This window comes from Artemia sp. Qi Xiang Cuo, chromosome 9 (genome assembly GCF_049724085.1).
Source record: "Artemia sp. Qi Xiang Cuo chromosome 9, ASM4972408v1, whole genome shotgun sequence".
NCBI classification, from domain to species: domain Eukaryota; kingdom Metazoa; phylum Arthropoda; class Branchiopoda; order Anostraca; family Artemiidae; genus Artemia; species Artemia sp. Qi Xiang Cuo.
The window spans coordinates 29568554-29583989 of record NC_142802.1 but is presented as its reverse complement, the minus strand read 5'-3'; the positions used below and the strand labels follow the sequence as shown (position 1 = coordinate 29583989).

General features: G+C 35.3%; 1 protein-coding gene across 1 annotated transcript in view; it reads left to right on the top strand.

The window, feature by feature from the left end:
* Positions 1 to 865: 865 nt before the first annotated feature.
* The window catches only part of LOC148948541 (coiled-coil-helix-coiled-coil-helix domain-containing protein 7), a 69875-nt gene continuing 55304 nt past the window's right edge, over positions 866 to 15436 (top strand). Inside the window, exon 1 of the mRNA XM_089093977.1 lies at positions 866 to 963. Coding sequence (XP_088950103.1) covers positions 910 to 963 — 54 coding nt within the window. The 5' untranslated portion in view covers positions 866 to 909. The remainder of the gene's footprint in view (positions 964 to 15436) is intronic.

Below are 15436 nucleotides of genomic sequence, written 5' to 3'. Positions count from 1 at the left end.
GTTACTGCCCCCTTCCTAACTGTAAAAGTCTAAAGCCTATGGTGTCATTTGCCCTTTACTGAAAAAAAATTACAGTGAATAAAACCTTGAACTGCTGAACTTTCAGCAATCAATGCCTTTATATATCAAGTATTCAGTTTAATTTTATTAGTTCTTTACAAGGATTGTTCAAGACACATGTAGTTTTCAATAAAACGCAAATGACGCAGAGGGCTTTTGACTTTAACAGTCAAAGGAGAGGGAAGGAGGCCGTTTGCCGTTTATATCAGTACCAGTTTATGTTTGTTTGCTATGATTGTTTATTTAATTCCTGTTCGTTTTGGATTATATCTATTCTTTAATAGAAATTTCTGGTTGTCTTGAGTTCGAACTATTATAGGAATTAATTTTTGCTTGTTTTAAGTTAAATATAGCTTTATTTTTATTTTGAAAATTTCTTTTTCAGGAAGTTCTTTTTTTTAAATAATATGATTTAATACTAAATAATGTTCACAAAAAATTGACTTTAGGTAATGTGAACCTGTTTATGTGAGGTATTTTACCCTTCTTTATGGAAATTTATACAGTTTTCTTCTGTTAAGGCAGGACCAAAACAATTAGACAGGCTTGAGGCTATTTAGAGAGGGAGAGGGGGGGGGGTGAAAAAAGCAAAACAGGTGAATTATTTGAAGAAAATACGGAAAAATCATTAGAAATCAGGCCAGACCTTCAATTATTTGCCTGTCTAAATACAATATTTGTCCTCCTTATTTTGTTTTTGATACTTAAAATAGTTGTTTCCAAGTTTTGCAGCAATAGCAGAAATATAGTCAATAGTTTTCTATTAGTGGCTGTCTATAGCTACAGTTACAGCACCATCTATTTTTTGAGTGCTTAATATTTCCACATCTGAAAATTTTCAAGTCAACTATGTCTAAGCGAATTAGGACAAAAGACCAGGAAATTAATAATCCTTGTTTAAAAGTAAGTAATCTAAACTCAAACCTGCATCAGTATACCTGTATAAGTTTTAAGATTAATATTTGAATAAAGATGGTTAATGGAAGCCAGCAATGCTTGGACTTTTAGATGGCGTTAAGCAGAGTCGAAAAAGAATCAATTGCAGTTGTACTGTTATGCAACTGTACAAAAGCGAAGTTTTTGAAAAAACCGTTTCGGCCTATTTCTGTCGCTTGATTTCTTAGAAATTTTAAGTGATGATTTTAAGTACCACTCAGATTTTCCGTGTATTATTTGTTTGAATTTTATTATTATTTGTATAAGAACTTCTTTGTTTTTACAAACTTCACTGTCTTATTAAGAGTTATAATGGTTTTTCAATCATACCACTTAATTTTAATTATCATGTTTCAAATAAAAATAAAACAAAAACTTTTGTTTTGCTTTTCGGCATCTGAGTTATTAGTGATATTTTAAAACTAGCATTCAGGTATCAAGCCTAAATTTGATTTTGGCACTGTTCTATTAGCTGGAAGCCACGCAAGACAGATGCTAAAAGAAACTAGTCAAACAGGTTGTTTCAACGGAGAATTGGATTGCAAACAGTGGTTTTCCCCTGTGTTTTCAATATTTAAACTTCAGTTTTTTGGTGCTTAGGGGGAAAAAAGGTACATTTTAGCTAAAACATTTTGCGTTATGTCCTCTTTTCTTTTCCAAATTCGGACTGTTCCATAAAAAGAGTAATGCTATAGACTGTTTAGAACTGTAACCTATATTTTAACACGCTTTTAAAGGTGATGTTGATAACATCACCCTAAAGTCAGAGCAAAACACTATTTCGGAAACCTCTCATTTATAAGATAAGTAACTGTTTATAGAGATGTTTTCGAAATGGCATCAAAATTAAAACTTATCAATATGACCCTAAATGAGTAGTGTATTGAATCTTAAGACGAACAATTAAATAAAAGATGTTTAATTGAAGTCAACTATACATTTAGTTTTTAGATGACGCTAAGCAATGAGTGAAAAAACAATCTCCTTATACATATGTTCATCATTAAAGCTATTTCTGGAATAACGTTTTGCCTTCTTTCTGTGACTTGATTTCTCAAGTAGTTTTAAATGATGGTTCTACTGAAAAAGCAATTTAAAAACTAGGTTTGTTTAAAATTCACTTAAACTATTTTTTTTAGCTAGCATCAAGGCCAAATTTTATTTTCTTATATTTTTTTGAGTTAAAATATCTTCTGTTACGCCTTCTGTTTTTTTTTTTTCATATTTGGACAGTTCCAGAAAGGGATTAATGTTACAGAGTATTAGCATTTTCGTAGAAATGGGTTTGAAAAACCGACAATCAGTTTTTCTGATACGCTCAATTTGATTGTTTTACTTTCCTCAAATCAATTGCTCTTTTGGTGTTTTTTTTTCTCGTTTTTATCGTCTATAGGGCAAATTTTCTGATTCGCAGTTTTTGTTGGGTGACTCTAAGCTTAATGAATTTTATACGTTTGAAATTGTCAGAAAAGTCAAGTCTTATAATGTATATGTTGCTGTCGAAACACCCTTTTTTATAGTTCTAGCTACTACTAGCAAGAATCACTCCTTAATTTTCTTATAAGTAAAAAGTGATTGGAAACCAACCAGCCGGAGGGGGTATTTTCCATGGGGGGGGGGAATTTTACGGGGGTTATTTTCCGGAGAGTATTTTCTGCGGGGGGGGGGGGTATGTTCAGCAGGAGGGTATATTCCGGCGGGGCGGGGCTGGTAAACGTCCAGATCCAAATCTCACATGTGCTTCCGAGAAGGATGATCACGGATACGTGTTTATTTCTTTGTTTTTTGCTTCCTCTGGGGTGATAGTTTTTCAAAATAGAAAAAAAAACATACGGCTTATTTTATATTATTTTTGCATCCGCATCACGACTTTACAATACTAGAAAAAAAGAACGTAAAAAGTTATTTCAGAAACATCCATAGTCTCGAAGAGACAAAGTTTTACATTATGGCACGCAATTTTCTGAAGTGAGTTTGAAGAGATAGCCGTAAGTATTGTAGGCTTGGCTCTCCTTTGGGTCGTATTATATTTTTGTTCCAATTCTACGTTGTATTGAGTAAATCATTTCATTCATAAAATCCATGCAACTATTTAACACAAATGTTCTGAATTGACTTTGGAATAATATAAAAAATAAAACCTTACCCAAGGATTAAATAAAACTCGAAAATAAGTAAAATGTCTTTCTTAAAATTAGAGTTACGCTATTCTTTAAACTAATACTCCAAGAATATAACACTATAAAAACAGTGAACAAAAATCAGACTAACCAATTTCACTTAGTTTTTTTGTCCTTTTACAATTTGCAATTTGCCCTTTTTTTCTTAATTTATTTTCTATATTTATTTCTGAAAGGCAGCGTGACCTTGGAGAGTATTTGCTTTATGGATCTTATATTTTTAAAGGCAAAAAACGTTCTCACCTTTTATAGTCTCATACGATATTAAATTTAAAATATATTGAAATTAAAGAAAAACATTAGTTTTCTATTGTTCATTCAGAAATGTTCCTACCATAAATACATTTAGCCAAAGATGAATCCTCGAGCCCAGCTGCTTAAGCATATTTTTGCAAATGTATAACTTCTTCAATTTCTGGAACTGCTCAATCTATAATTTTTTTTTAGTCTTCAATCTTAGTTGAAAGTCTTCCGCACAGTTTACAGTCTTACATATAGTCTTCAATCCAATCTTTCTTTTATTGCACAGATGCTAATTTTCTAAATAAAACCATACCCCCACTTGGGAATATATGCCCAAGTTCTTTTTCTGCTATTTTCAGATGATTTTTCAGAAATATCCTTATCCAAGTATCTAGGTTCCCTAAACTCGGGAATATTTACAGTATTATATTTCCTAAAAACATAGCTACCGCCTAGTTTCTGCGGTGAGTAAATCTATTATCTTTGGGTATATTATTACCTTTATGCGGTGCTCCCACGGCGTCAAAAAAGTTAATAAAGCTGTCTTCAAAGTTAATAAACCGTTTTCCTCACATAACTATGTTGACTTTATTGCAACCGGAAAGAAGTTAAACTTTATTTAACTTTTTCAAGTAAGTCCGCCAAGTTCAACCAATAACAGAAGACATGAGGAAAATTTCAAATAAACAACATACAAATTAGTGTCTACAAATATAATCGTGTATACTTGTTAAAATATTTTGCTTGGTAAAAGAAAAAAAAATTATTTATTATTAAAAGGAAAAAATGCTTAAAAAGATGGTTTTCTCAGCTTTATGTCTGACTTTTTCAGTTACTTTCTATGAAAAATTGCTGTTAAGTCAAAAAGATGAAATACTTGTGTGAGTGGGACAAACTTTATGGTTCGTACCTTCATGATAAACTTTATTAACTTTATTGATGCCATGGGAGTTCCGCATTAGGAGTATGACTGTTCTAAGTAATATCTCTCTTATTTGTATTTTAAAAAAGGGCCGAAACGAGTTTATTTTCAGCTAAATTGTCAATCTTACTGGGACCAGAAAAATTTGTCAAATCAGCTGAGTTTTAATAAAGAAATAACCGAGTTATAGCGATGTTTTTCCTTGTGTCAAGAAAATTCAACTGATCTGAGATTTTTGTTCTTAAGTCCTGTTTATTCAAATCAATGAACGAGAATGAAAATTGTAAGTAACGTATATAACGCCCATTTTTTTTTTTTTTTTTTTTTTTTTTTTATACTGAACCTTTATTTATAAAATTAATTGATAACTTTAACAAAGGAATTTAACCCAACTTCTCGATTTTTTTCCTTTTGATTTATGATAGAAACGACAAAAGATGGAATGACCAAGTATGTAAAAAGCTTTATTTAGTAAGATTGTCACTTAAATTCTTCTTTGGATCTTTGTTCAAAATCATCGTTTTAATAGGTTGACTATTCTAGTTTAGAGGGTGAATGAAAAAAAAAATTGTTTCGGATATTCTTGGGGCCAAGAGTAATTTTGATGGTCAACTTTCCGATAAATTAATATAAGAAATGCTGAAATTTTAATTTTATCTGATTCAACTCTTAAATTGTTTTATTTAGTTAATTCTTAAATTTTATCTGATTAAAAAATTTTCTTGATTTTTATTTACTGTTTTTTATTTTTGGATCTATTTTGTTGATTGAAGCAAATAATAAATCAGTCAGGTTTATGGTGTTGTCTGATATGGGTCTCTTGTGGGTTAAATTATGGATGAACGTCTTCGTTGCTATCACGGTGAATTTTTTTTCTTTTGCCTAGTTTCCCAAGCTTACCTCTCCATAGGCCTAGTCAAATATATCTGTGTGATGTATGAAAAATAAATGGTTGAACGTCAACTTTGAGGAGTAACGTCAAGTTTGGATTATAATTTGGAATTGCATTTTTTTTGTTTTGGAAGTAGGCTGAAAGCTTCAGTGCTCATTTTCTATATGACTTCATTATTTCATTCAGTTTTTATATCCTGTTTATAAAAGGAGTGTCAGCAGTAACGAACTATCTTTTTCTTGTAGTATCGTTTGGATTAAATAACTTGGATATCAGTCTCATTGATCGATGTATACTGATAAATTTCGAAAAGGTATTTGTACTTTTGTCAAGACATAAGCTATTTAGCTGTCTTTGATATCATAAGCGCTTGCTTAGTGAATGGGTAATCTGGCTTGTATAAAGCCAAATCAAGTCAACCGATGCTTTTTAACCAATTTTCTAATGCCATAATTCTGTTGGCCATAAAAATGAATTTCAACACTACTGATTCTGTCTCTTTGTGGAACTTTAAGAATATGTCTTAAGCAGAATACATTTAGCACATTGTGATTGTGGATATTCGTTGATTTCAAGAACGATGTCTCAAATTTGCTAAGGTCTACAGAACAGACTTGCCAGTTATATAGTATGATGGTAAATATTTAGTCTCGCTTAACAATTTAGGGTGGTACCTAAAATTAAATGAAAGCAATGTTGCAAGGGTTGGAACAGTTTCATGGGTTGGAACCATGGGCGTAGGGAGGGGGGCAGGGGGGGGGTGGTGGCCCCCTCGACCTTCAAATTTACGTTAGATATGGCTGAAAAAGCAGATGGTATGGAAAAAGCAGTTGATAAAACTCCATCACACTATCGACTGCCCCCCCCCCTAGACAGTATGCTGCCTACGCCCATGGTTGGAACAATGCTGTTCAATGGAATGAGTCATTTGGAAGTTTCTTGTCTGATTAACCCAAAGTATGGAACATGTAAGCGGAAAATACCTCTTCACCTGATTAAACTATATCTCGGTGAAACTACACAAAAGTAGACAGAAGTAGTTATGTATCTTCATCTGTGACTCAGTCTTCCATGGTATCCTTCGAATTCTTTCCAAAGTTTCGTATTTATATTAATGATCTTTCCTGCGGCTTCTAAAACCCATGTCTTAATGCACACTTTCGAGACAGTACGGCAACTTCACCCTCTGAGGGAAATGATGGGGTCGTTTTTGGGAATTTGGACACTACATTGTCTAAAATTTTTGATTGATTTTCGTCAAATTTTGTTGCTCTGAATCTGTCTACTATAGTTTACACTTGAAAGTGAAAATCGTGTCTTTACATTAACGAATAACCAAGTTTCTTCTTCAAACTGTTTTATCAATTTTCAGAGTGGATTATGCGAAGCATCCCAGACTCATAAGTGGTCTAAGTTTATCTTTTAAAACACCCACTCATAAACTGTACTTAAAGACTACAAAGTGTGTTGGTTTAATACAATGTTGAAAGTATCTCTGGCCATATAATAGCTTCCATAGTATTTTGAATGTCCTGACGAATACCCTGAAAAGGAAGGGATGGGAATAAAAAGTTGGAGCCGAATGGGGGTCAATGGCGTGACTCTGTAAGCTCAACTAGAGTCGACCCAGCTCTAAATGGGTACTTCGAGAAATCGGGGGGTGACACGGGAAGTGTCGGATGATTTGTTCCCAACCACGCATTCCACTCCCAGCAGAAGGCAGTGAACCAGGAGATCGGCACCACTTTCACGAGTTTTTCTAACCAAAACCGTGACTGCCAAAAGTGCTGCAGGGTAACCTTGAAAAATGACGCCCATCGAGGAAATTATAGCCTATTAAACGACACAGCATTTGCAGTGGATACTGATTAATGGGTAGTTCTTCCGGGTTTTGTCTGTTTTGGTGGGATTTTTTGGCCTGAAAAACCTCTTCCTTGTTAAATTATCTATTTGGGTTGGCTCCCAGTAGAAGCATAATACTTGTAGGCATGAATATAGGCACGTAGGTCGAATGTAATTGGCAAGAGATTGTCTGTACAAGATTTCGACTCTTGCTGATAGAAGAGCATCTCCAAGTGTAGAAAACTTCACTTGCTGTCTGGTCTTAAGCCGGCTTAAGCGCTTCGTGTTGACTGGAGAAAATATGTAACACCCCATCATGCATCATGCACTTGCTCTGGGACCTTTGATTTTCATAAGGCCATAATAACTTCAATGATGATAATTTAAATATGGAAATTGTAACTTGGAATGTCACAACTTAAAAAAAAACTATCGTATCAACATTTCGACTGACGAATTCATACGCTACGAACTGTGCTTATTACAGTTTCAGAAACTCATATCCCAGTGGTAGGAAGCAGGAAATTAGGTGGTATTGAATATTATGAATATAATATTCTAAAACCCATGTCTTAATGCACATTTTCGAGACAGTGACATTTTCAGGCCTTCTAAAACCCATTCCTAGATGTTTTCCCAAAAAATTGCCTACGGATTGTTTTTGGTACCCAGCTGACTGACCATATTTCAAACGATAAGCTATGTGAAAAATGGGGTCCAATCCCGCTTTCTAGCGCTGTAATGAGAGAAAGGCTGAGATGGCTAGGACATTTTCAGTGGATGAATGATGACAGATTGCTAAAGATTGTCCTTGTCGGCCAACCATCTAAAGCCAAACGAAAAGCTGGTCATCCCCGAGTTGGGTGGGAGGATGTCATAAGGAAAGATTTAAGGGAAATAGTAACTTCTGAGGAGGGTGTATAGAGGGTGGTTTTGAATAGATTGGGATTGTAAAGGAGCTTGCGTAGCTCTGTAGGCCTCAGGCGGCTTGGTGCTGCATTGAGTTGTTAGTTGTTGTTGTAGTAGGAAGGATAGGGTGCATAGGCGGGGAGTAGGGCTCATGATGAGTAAGGTAGCTGCCAGGTCTAGTTAAGGTTGGGATAGTATTAGTAGAAGGCTATCTTATACTCCGACGAGAACACCACCCCTTCGAATCCCGATCCGGACACTTTTTTTTAAAACTCCCACGCGAACACCAAATAAGGGCATAGAGTCATTAGGGAGAATGATTATGTAATGTGGTCAATGACCTCTTTTTCCAAGGTCGATTTATTTGATGTTTCTATGTGTAATAGCTCCGGGGCGAAGGTTGCACATGCGCATTGAATTCTAACGGGAACAATGTTATTGATCTAGGAATCGAGGGGGATGTGAATGTCCGATAAATTGATTGTGTAATCCTTCGTGAATGTCATGAATGATCCAGAAATAGCATTTGTTGTTGTTGCTCGAGCCAAATGTTATGACTTTCCCGGAAACAGTAAGATCACATGTTTCCTTCTCAGCCAATCAGCGAGTCGGATACATCCTCCTTCTCAGCCAATCAGAGACGTGCTTACATATTAGCGGCGGAGGGAATATAAGGAAGGGATTTTTGCTATAGTTTTATTAGTCTGTGAATAGTCAGTGAGAAGAAGAACAGTTTTGACTTTACTCATTTGGATAAATATTTGTGTTGATGGCGATGAGTGGAAGGTTTACACTATTAGAAGTTGATAGTGGAGTTGATGATAATAGTACAAGAGCACCAAACATTGCGGTGGAAATCATGAAAGGATCACGACTTTGTCTGGACTGGGATGCAGTATATGCAAGATATATAATATCCTTGAACAAATTTAAAATGGAGGATCAATTATGTTTCGCCGCTAAAGTTGATATAGCACATGTGAATAGACTTCAATGTGCTTTATGTGCATTGGTGAAACATATTGAAGACAATAAACAGTATCGTTAATTGTACATGCTCTGTATTATTGATGTTGATGTTCTAATTATTCAATGAAATTGTTTGGAAATCTAAAATGTCCCCTTTTCTTTTCTGGTTAGGGCTAACGAATCAGGGTCAGTCTAGAGTCAGTAGTTGGAGTGAAAGGATTGAAAAATGAATAAATTTGAGAAAGAGAGACTTAGATCAAATCTAGTGTTTATGGAAAAACATTTGATTTTGGATGATGATTTCCTCAAGTTATCTCTTAAACGCAGGATATTCTTTTGTCAGGGAACACTTGACAATATAATGAGGAGTGATTCTCCCCCATTGGACTATTATATGAAACTTTTAAAATGTGATTCAAATGCTTATAGTCAATTTATTGATATATTAATTGAAACAAAGCAGAATCATATTGTGGATATACTTTTGAAACATTGCCAATGGATTCAATGTAGATGGCTCCCCCATGATTCGAAAGAGGTAACGTCACAGAGCTACTCCTCTCTCCCCCATTTCCATCTCGTTGAATTTATCGAACGAAGAGGATCAGTTTCGTTTTAGCTGTGAGTGAGTTGACATCGGAAACCGAAAAATGTTCTATATATGTCTATTGTGCATGTACACTCTTGGCAGTTGGAATCAATGTGAGAATTGTACAATTATTGATGACTATAGTGAAAAGTGTAAATTATGTAATCCTTGTAAATTACATAGAGGCTATGCAGTACAAATTAAAGGATATAATTCATGCCTTGAAGAGGTGTGTAACTCTCACCCTAGCGGGCACCTATGCTCCAATTGTCACAATGATAAATGTGATCAGTGTGAGAAAACTTACCCCACTATGATTGGAAAGAATCCCAAACGTGATTTTAGTTTATTTCTACGAGATTGGTATCGTCGTGGATTTAAATTATTCTGGGAAGAGGAATCTGGTCTACGATTCAACTGTTGGGGTAACAAGACAATTTGGTTTCTACGTCATTGTTGTGATGACACCACCTACTATGACTATAAACCAAGTGATTTTTATTTGGCTGTGACGGAATGTGATTCACCACTTGAAAATACTATATGTGATATTGCTTCAAATAGACAGATTGAAACTCTTGAATTTCATAATATGAATGCAAATAGTATCATTGACTATACAAGGAGATATGACAAGAGTGAAGTTACATTGTACTGTAGAAAATGTGACCCTGACTTTACAGTCAATCAAGATATATATACAGTGAATCCAAATGATTTACCATCATTAGTTGTTTGCTATAGTTTCCTAAACATTGAAGAAGAAATATAAAGTGAAGATTGAAAGACATTGTTGTATATATAGATGCATTTATTAATAAACAAATTTAAAAACATTTTTTAAGAACTTTAGTCTTAGGGCACTAAAATCAATACTGTATAAGTCTGAGAGGATATTTTCCACTACAAAGTAATTCAGATAGAGAGTGACACCATACATGTGGAGAAACTTCTTGTAAGTATAGACACGGTATTGTAGTACAAAAGATAATAGCGCAGGGAAGCCGCAGCTTTTAGTCAATAGATCCTGCATCCTCTTTCAATTTAGAACAATAAAGCCTCCACTAATCTCGAGATAGTTGCTGAGATTTTGGAGGTACAATGTGTATGCTAGACCATGAGAATCAAATAATTCAATCATTTTTATTGTTTGAAAGATGCATCGCCAATGACCCGTTAGAACAGTCGACGAACTGCTCTTAACAATAATCAAGGCATTGTTGAAACATTGAATTTTTCCAAGAAAGTCCGAGGGCAGACAGTAGGATTTGTACTGGGACATGTATGGATCCTTATTAAATACATTGATTATTTGACTGGTGTTCATGGCGCCAAGTCTAGTAGAACACTGCCTTCGGGAGTGATTTCCCAATAGGTTTCATATTGATTTAGTGAGATTAGGGCACTACTCTCAGCCAATGGGTCGACAAATGTACACTCTAAACGCAGAGTCCCCGTACGTACTATACTCATATCCTGTGTACCCGACAAATCCAATACAATGACACCATGTGTTTTAGCAAACATATCTTCGGTTATACCATTTTCAAATAGTTGAGATTCATGATCTAGGGTTTGTATGGTCAACTCGTACAATGTTCTATAGGATTTATCAAAAGATAGATTGTAGAGTGGGATGCCGTTTACTTTGCACACAAGAGATGAAAGTCCAAACATCTCGAATTTATGTGGGCATTCAGTTCAAGATCCTATTGCACTGCCATTTTTTACAAATACCAACGCCAATTTCGAGGGGATTTCACCATTGATAAAGGATGAATCGGTGAAGGTGCGTGAGCCCATTGCAATATGACGCTGATTGGTGATTGTATGAGGAACAAGTAGTTTAATGTTATTACCATTGGCTCTCAGTTTTTCCACGGCCAAAGCAACAGAACTCATAACCTGTTGTTTACGTACATGAAGTATTGCCGAGGTGAGGGAGAGACTTACATCAGGATTGCCAGCAAGTTCTTTTCTCAATATGGAATTGGAGGGTGCAAGCGTTAGTCTTATATCCACTTTAACATTGGGCGGCAGCCATTGGGGTATATTAAATATTTCATGATATATTTTTCCGACTAAATGTAATTCACTAGTTGTAGTATTTTTAAGTGCATCTGTACTATCAGTATTAGTAATATATTCATATCCATTGGAGGCGCCTCTCAATTCCTTGTATGACTTGGGTGTCATCAGCATGAATTGTATATAGCTTGTATAATTTGATAAATCATTGCTAGTGCTCACCAATGTGCCATTGATGTAGACACTAATTTGGCGGAATAAATTATGTAATATACAATTTTCATAGGATATCCCATCGGCCCGAATTGGCATTGTATTATCGGATTTCTGGACTTTCATTTGCAAATCTATAAATGTTGAAGACAAGTCCATAAAGTAGTCTTCATTGGAATAAATTTGAAAGTGGATATTATCGGAGAGGGGTTGTTGTGGATAAAATTGTTCATAGTATCCATGCTTGACACTCACATCAACATTTTCGGCATTGAATAGATTCAATGAGGCGGTGATTGAAGGTTGAGAATCCTTGTGCGGTAGGTAGGACATTTTAGGAGAAGAAATCTAGTTTCGATCTAGCAAATTTCTTTCTGGGGCTTCTGGTTACACTACGTGTTGGCTTTTTCCTTCTTTTCTTTGAAAATAGGGATGTCTTACGTTTCCGACCTGAGTAGAGACTGATGAGTGATGTATTGTTTCTTGACCTTTTTAAACCTTTACCATTCTGTTTTAATCTCTCACTAAGGGTTCGCGCACTGGACCTAAAATTTTCCGAAGCACTTTTTTTTAAAATCCTTGCCAGAGCCCCAATCGTATAGTGTAGAGGATGCAAAATCTGTCGCAGCCGGTACAAGATATTTTCTAGCCAGGGGTAGCGAAGAGCGAAACAGCTTAGCAAACCAACTGCCAAGACCGTAGCCAGACATTGACGAGCGACCTTTGTAGTAGTCCATTCCATTGCCCTGTTGTCTGGGACCAAGAGTATTAACATAGCAGTCAATATCAGGGCAAGTGAATACCACTTTTTTATTAGACATCTTGTTGTTGAATGATGGGTCGAAAATGGCATGTAATCACAGCCAACCCTTTTGAAAGTGCTATTTGATCACCCAATTTGGTTCTTAGTGTTAACTGACAGAGTTCCAAATAGGAAGTTTTAACGGGAATATACTGAAGATGCTTTAGATTGTAGTGGTGAATATGTTCTTGATTGGTTTTTCGTTCAAGAACTCGTAGGAGGGGGACATTTGAATTACCAACCCGAGATGTTTCCATAAATGAGGCATAGAGAAATATACAAGTGTCTGTGGAGAAGGCAGGCAGGTAGTCACCAAAAATGAAATTAGTGTTTCCCGCACTTCTACCGTTGATTATATTGAGCTTAAAGCCAAGAACATCCTTTAGATTATCATTGAGAATAACCTTTTCACTGGCAATAGGTGAATTAATGTAGATCTTGCCCTCCTCCTTTGAATAGTTGAAATGAAAAGCCCCTTTTTACGAGCGGAAATTCTTTTATTAATAGAACGACATAAATCATTCATACAGGTGCGTTCCTCGTAGGGTAATTCAATATATGGATAATCCAACCAATTGATTTTTTGAATTTGTTCTTGATCACTTGGTGGTGGGGGCCAATCATAGGGTCTAATTTTTATTTCATATTTACGATCCTTTCTCAGGATGTCATAGGTATTATTGAGAATACAGTCGACAAGAGCCACTTCCTACTTTTCATCAAAATTGATGGTGGGAGAGAGTTTTGACCAAAAATAACTTGTTCTATTCAGATCACTTTAGAGTGGATCCGAAACATTGGAAATGAAAGTCAAATAGAAATCATTGGGTATTTTTAATGTATTCAGCACTGACCCAAGAATCAAAATACGAGTTGTATCCTAGCCAGGAAACAATCAACTGTTTCTTACCATGGCGTGTACGACTCTTTAATATCTTTTCAATTTGATAAATTTCACTAGTGTTTCTAACTTTTTGCAGTTCATATTCATAAAAAACGCCGAAAATCTCATCATCCTTGGTGTCTTGCAGTCGATAAGTTATGGGTATGGTGTACAGGATTTTAGACACTTTAAAAAGTTCAGTGCTCCATAAATAATTCCCCTTTTCAAAAATATTGGTGGTTCTATTAATTCTAACAGTATCACCAACATTGAATTTCTTCTTCTTTTTCTCTTGTTCACCCTTGGAGTATTGCTTTAGAAAAGCATCAAATTTATTTTCATTGTAGTGAACATCCGTTGGTGTAGAGTTAGACAGAGATCAATGGGGTCGTTGATTATAAATAAACAATATTTTATAAAAATCATGAATAAAATCCGGTTTATTTTTAAATGCGCAATATCTTGAAATTAATATACGAATAGTTCTTATTAATAGTTCAGCCAATGCAGCCTTTATCGGACTGTGACTATGATAAAGTGTTGTATTATATTTCAAAAGAACCTTTTGCACATGGGGATTAACAAATTCACTGCCACGATCCGATTGAATTTTTCTATATGAATCCTGCTCTAGAATACTTTCAATGGCCCGAGCAACTTCAACACCTCTCTTTGACTGTAGTGGAATGGCATATGCGGGGTGACGGAAGATACTGAGTGCCACCAGAATATATTTTGAGGGTACATTGTGGCGCTGTTGAAGTGCGTCTAGGGATAAAAGATCCATTTGCATTATATGCAGGGGGACAAAGGCTGTAGTTTGCCGATCTCGGTTACTGCGAAGCCTGTGATTTCGATGCAGTGTGTAACTTGGTTCATTTTCTAGATACTCTTTTACATTTTTCAATGTGGTGGTGTCGGACACAGCTTTGGAAAGCGTTTTAGGGGAACTTAAACTTCCCACCTCGCCAATATTTTCATATACACCTTTCAAAACTTCAACCACTTTGAGTGTAAACACTTAGTGTAATGTCCACTCCCTTTTTGCACACTGGCGGGCGAATCAAGTTGTCTTTGCTTTTGACTATCAGCCACAGGTGTTGTAAAATTATTGGTGCTGCTAGTAGCGTCTGTTTCTTCTTCTTTTTTAAATGGTGTTATTTGATTTTCGTTTAATTTACTTATAATTTTACAATTGCAAATAATAATGCTGTGGAATATTTATGAATACAGAAAGTAGTATATATTATTTTAAAATTATATAATTCATTTACTATTTGTCACCATATCACAAATTAAATCAACGAGATTATAACTTTTTCCTTGAATTATAATTCCTTTCCCTGTGCTATCGACTTGAACTTGATCGCCAGTTTCCAACATGAGATAAGATAATATTCTTTTACTCTGTTCTCGATAGGTGAGAGGCAGAAGGTTTCTAATGGTTATAACAATCTAATTCATGTTTGTCTCCAGTGATGATGCTACACACTCCTGAGGCGATAGGCCCAGTGGAAGGGGGTCGGTAACGATGGCATGTCGCTCACGAGCATGTGTATGCTTTTCCGAGAGTTGTAGCTCCTCTTGGAGTAACATTTGTTTTTGTCATCTTAGCTATATACGTAATTAATGAATAGTCTTAGGTTATCCTCACAATGTTTGACGGGCGAGAGTACAAGTTCAAATGGTGTCAATTTATAGGGTTTTGTCATTCTCTAGAGAAAACTGTTTACAAGTCCTGCAATTATTGGCAGTAAAAGTGTGAAAAAGCTACCACCTTCGTGAGGGAGTCGTTTTCTTTAAATATTTTTTACCTTTTTTTTTAAAGCCCAGGCACCGAAAGTGGTACGATGTTGGCTTTTGTGTTTTCTAAAAACTTCTGGCAGTTTAAAATTGCCCTCAGTTAAATTTAAACTTAGTTCAGATATTAGATTAATGAAATCATTGTCAACCCCATGTTTGAGTATA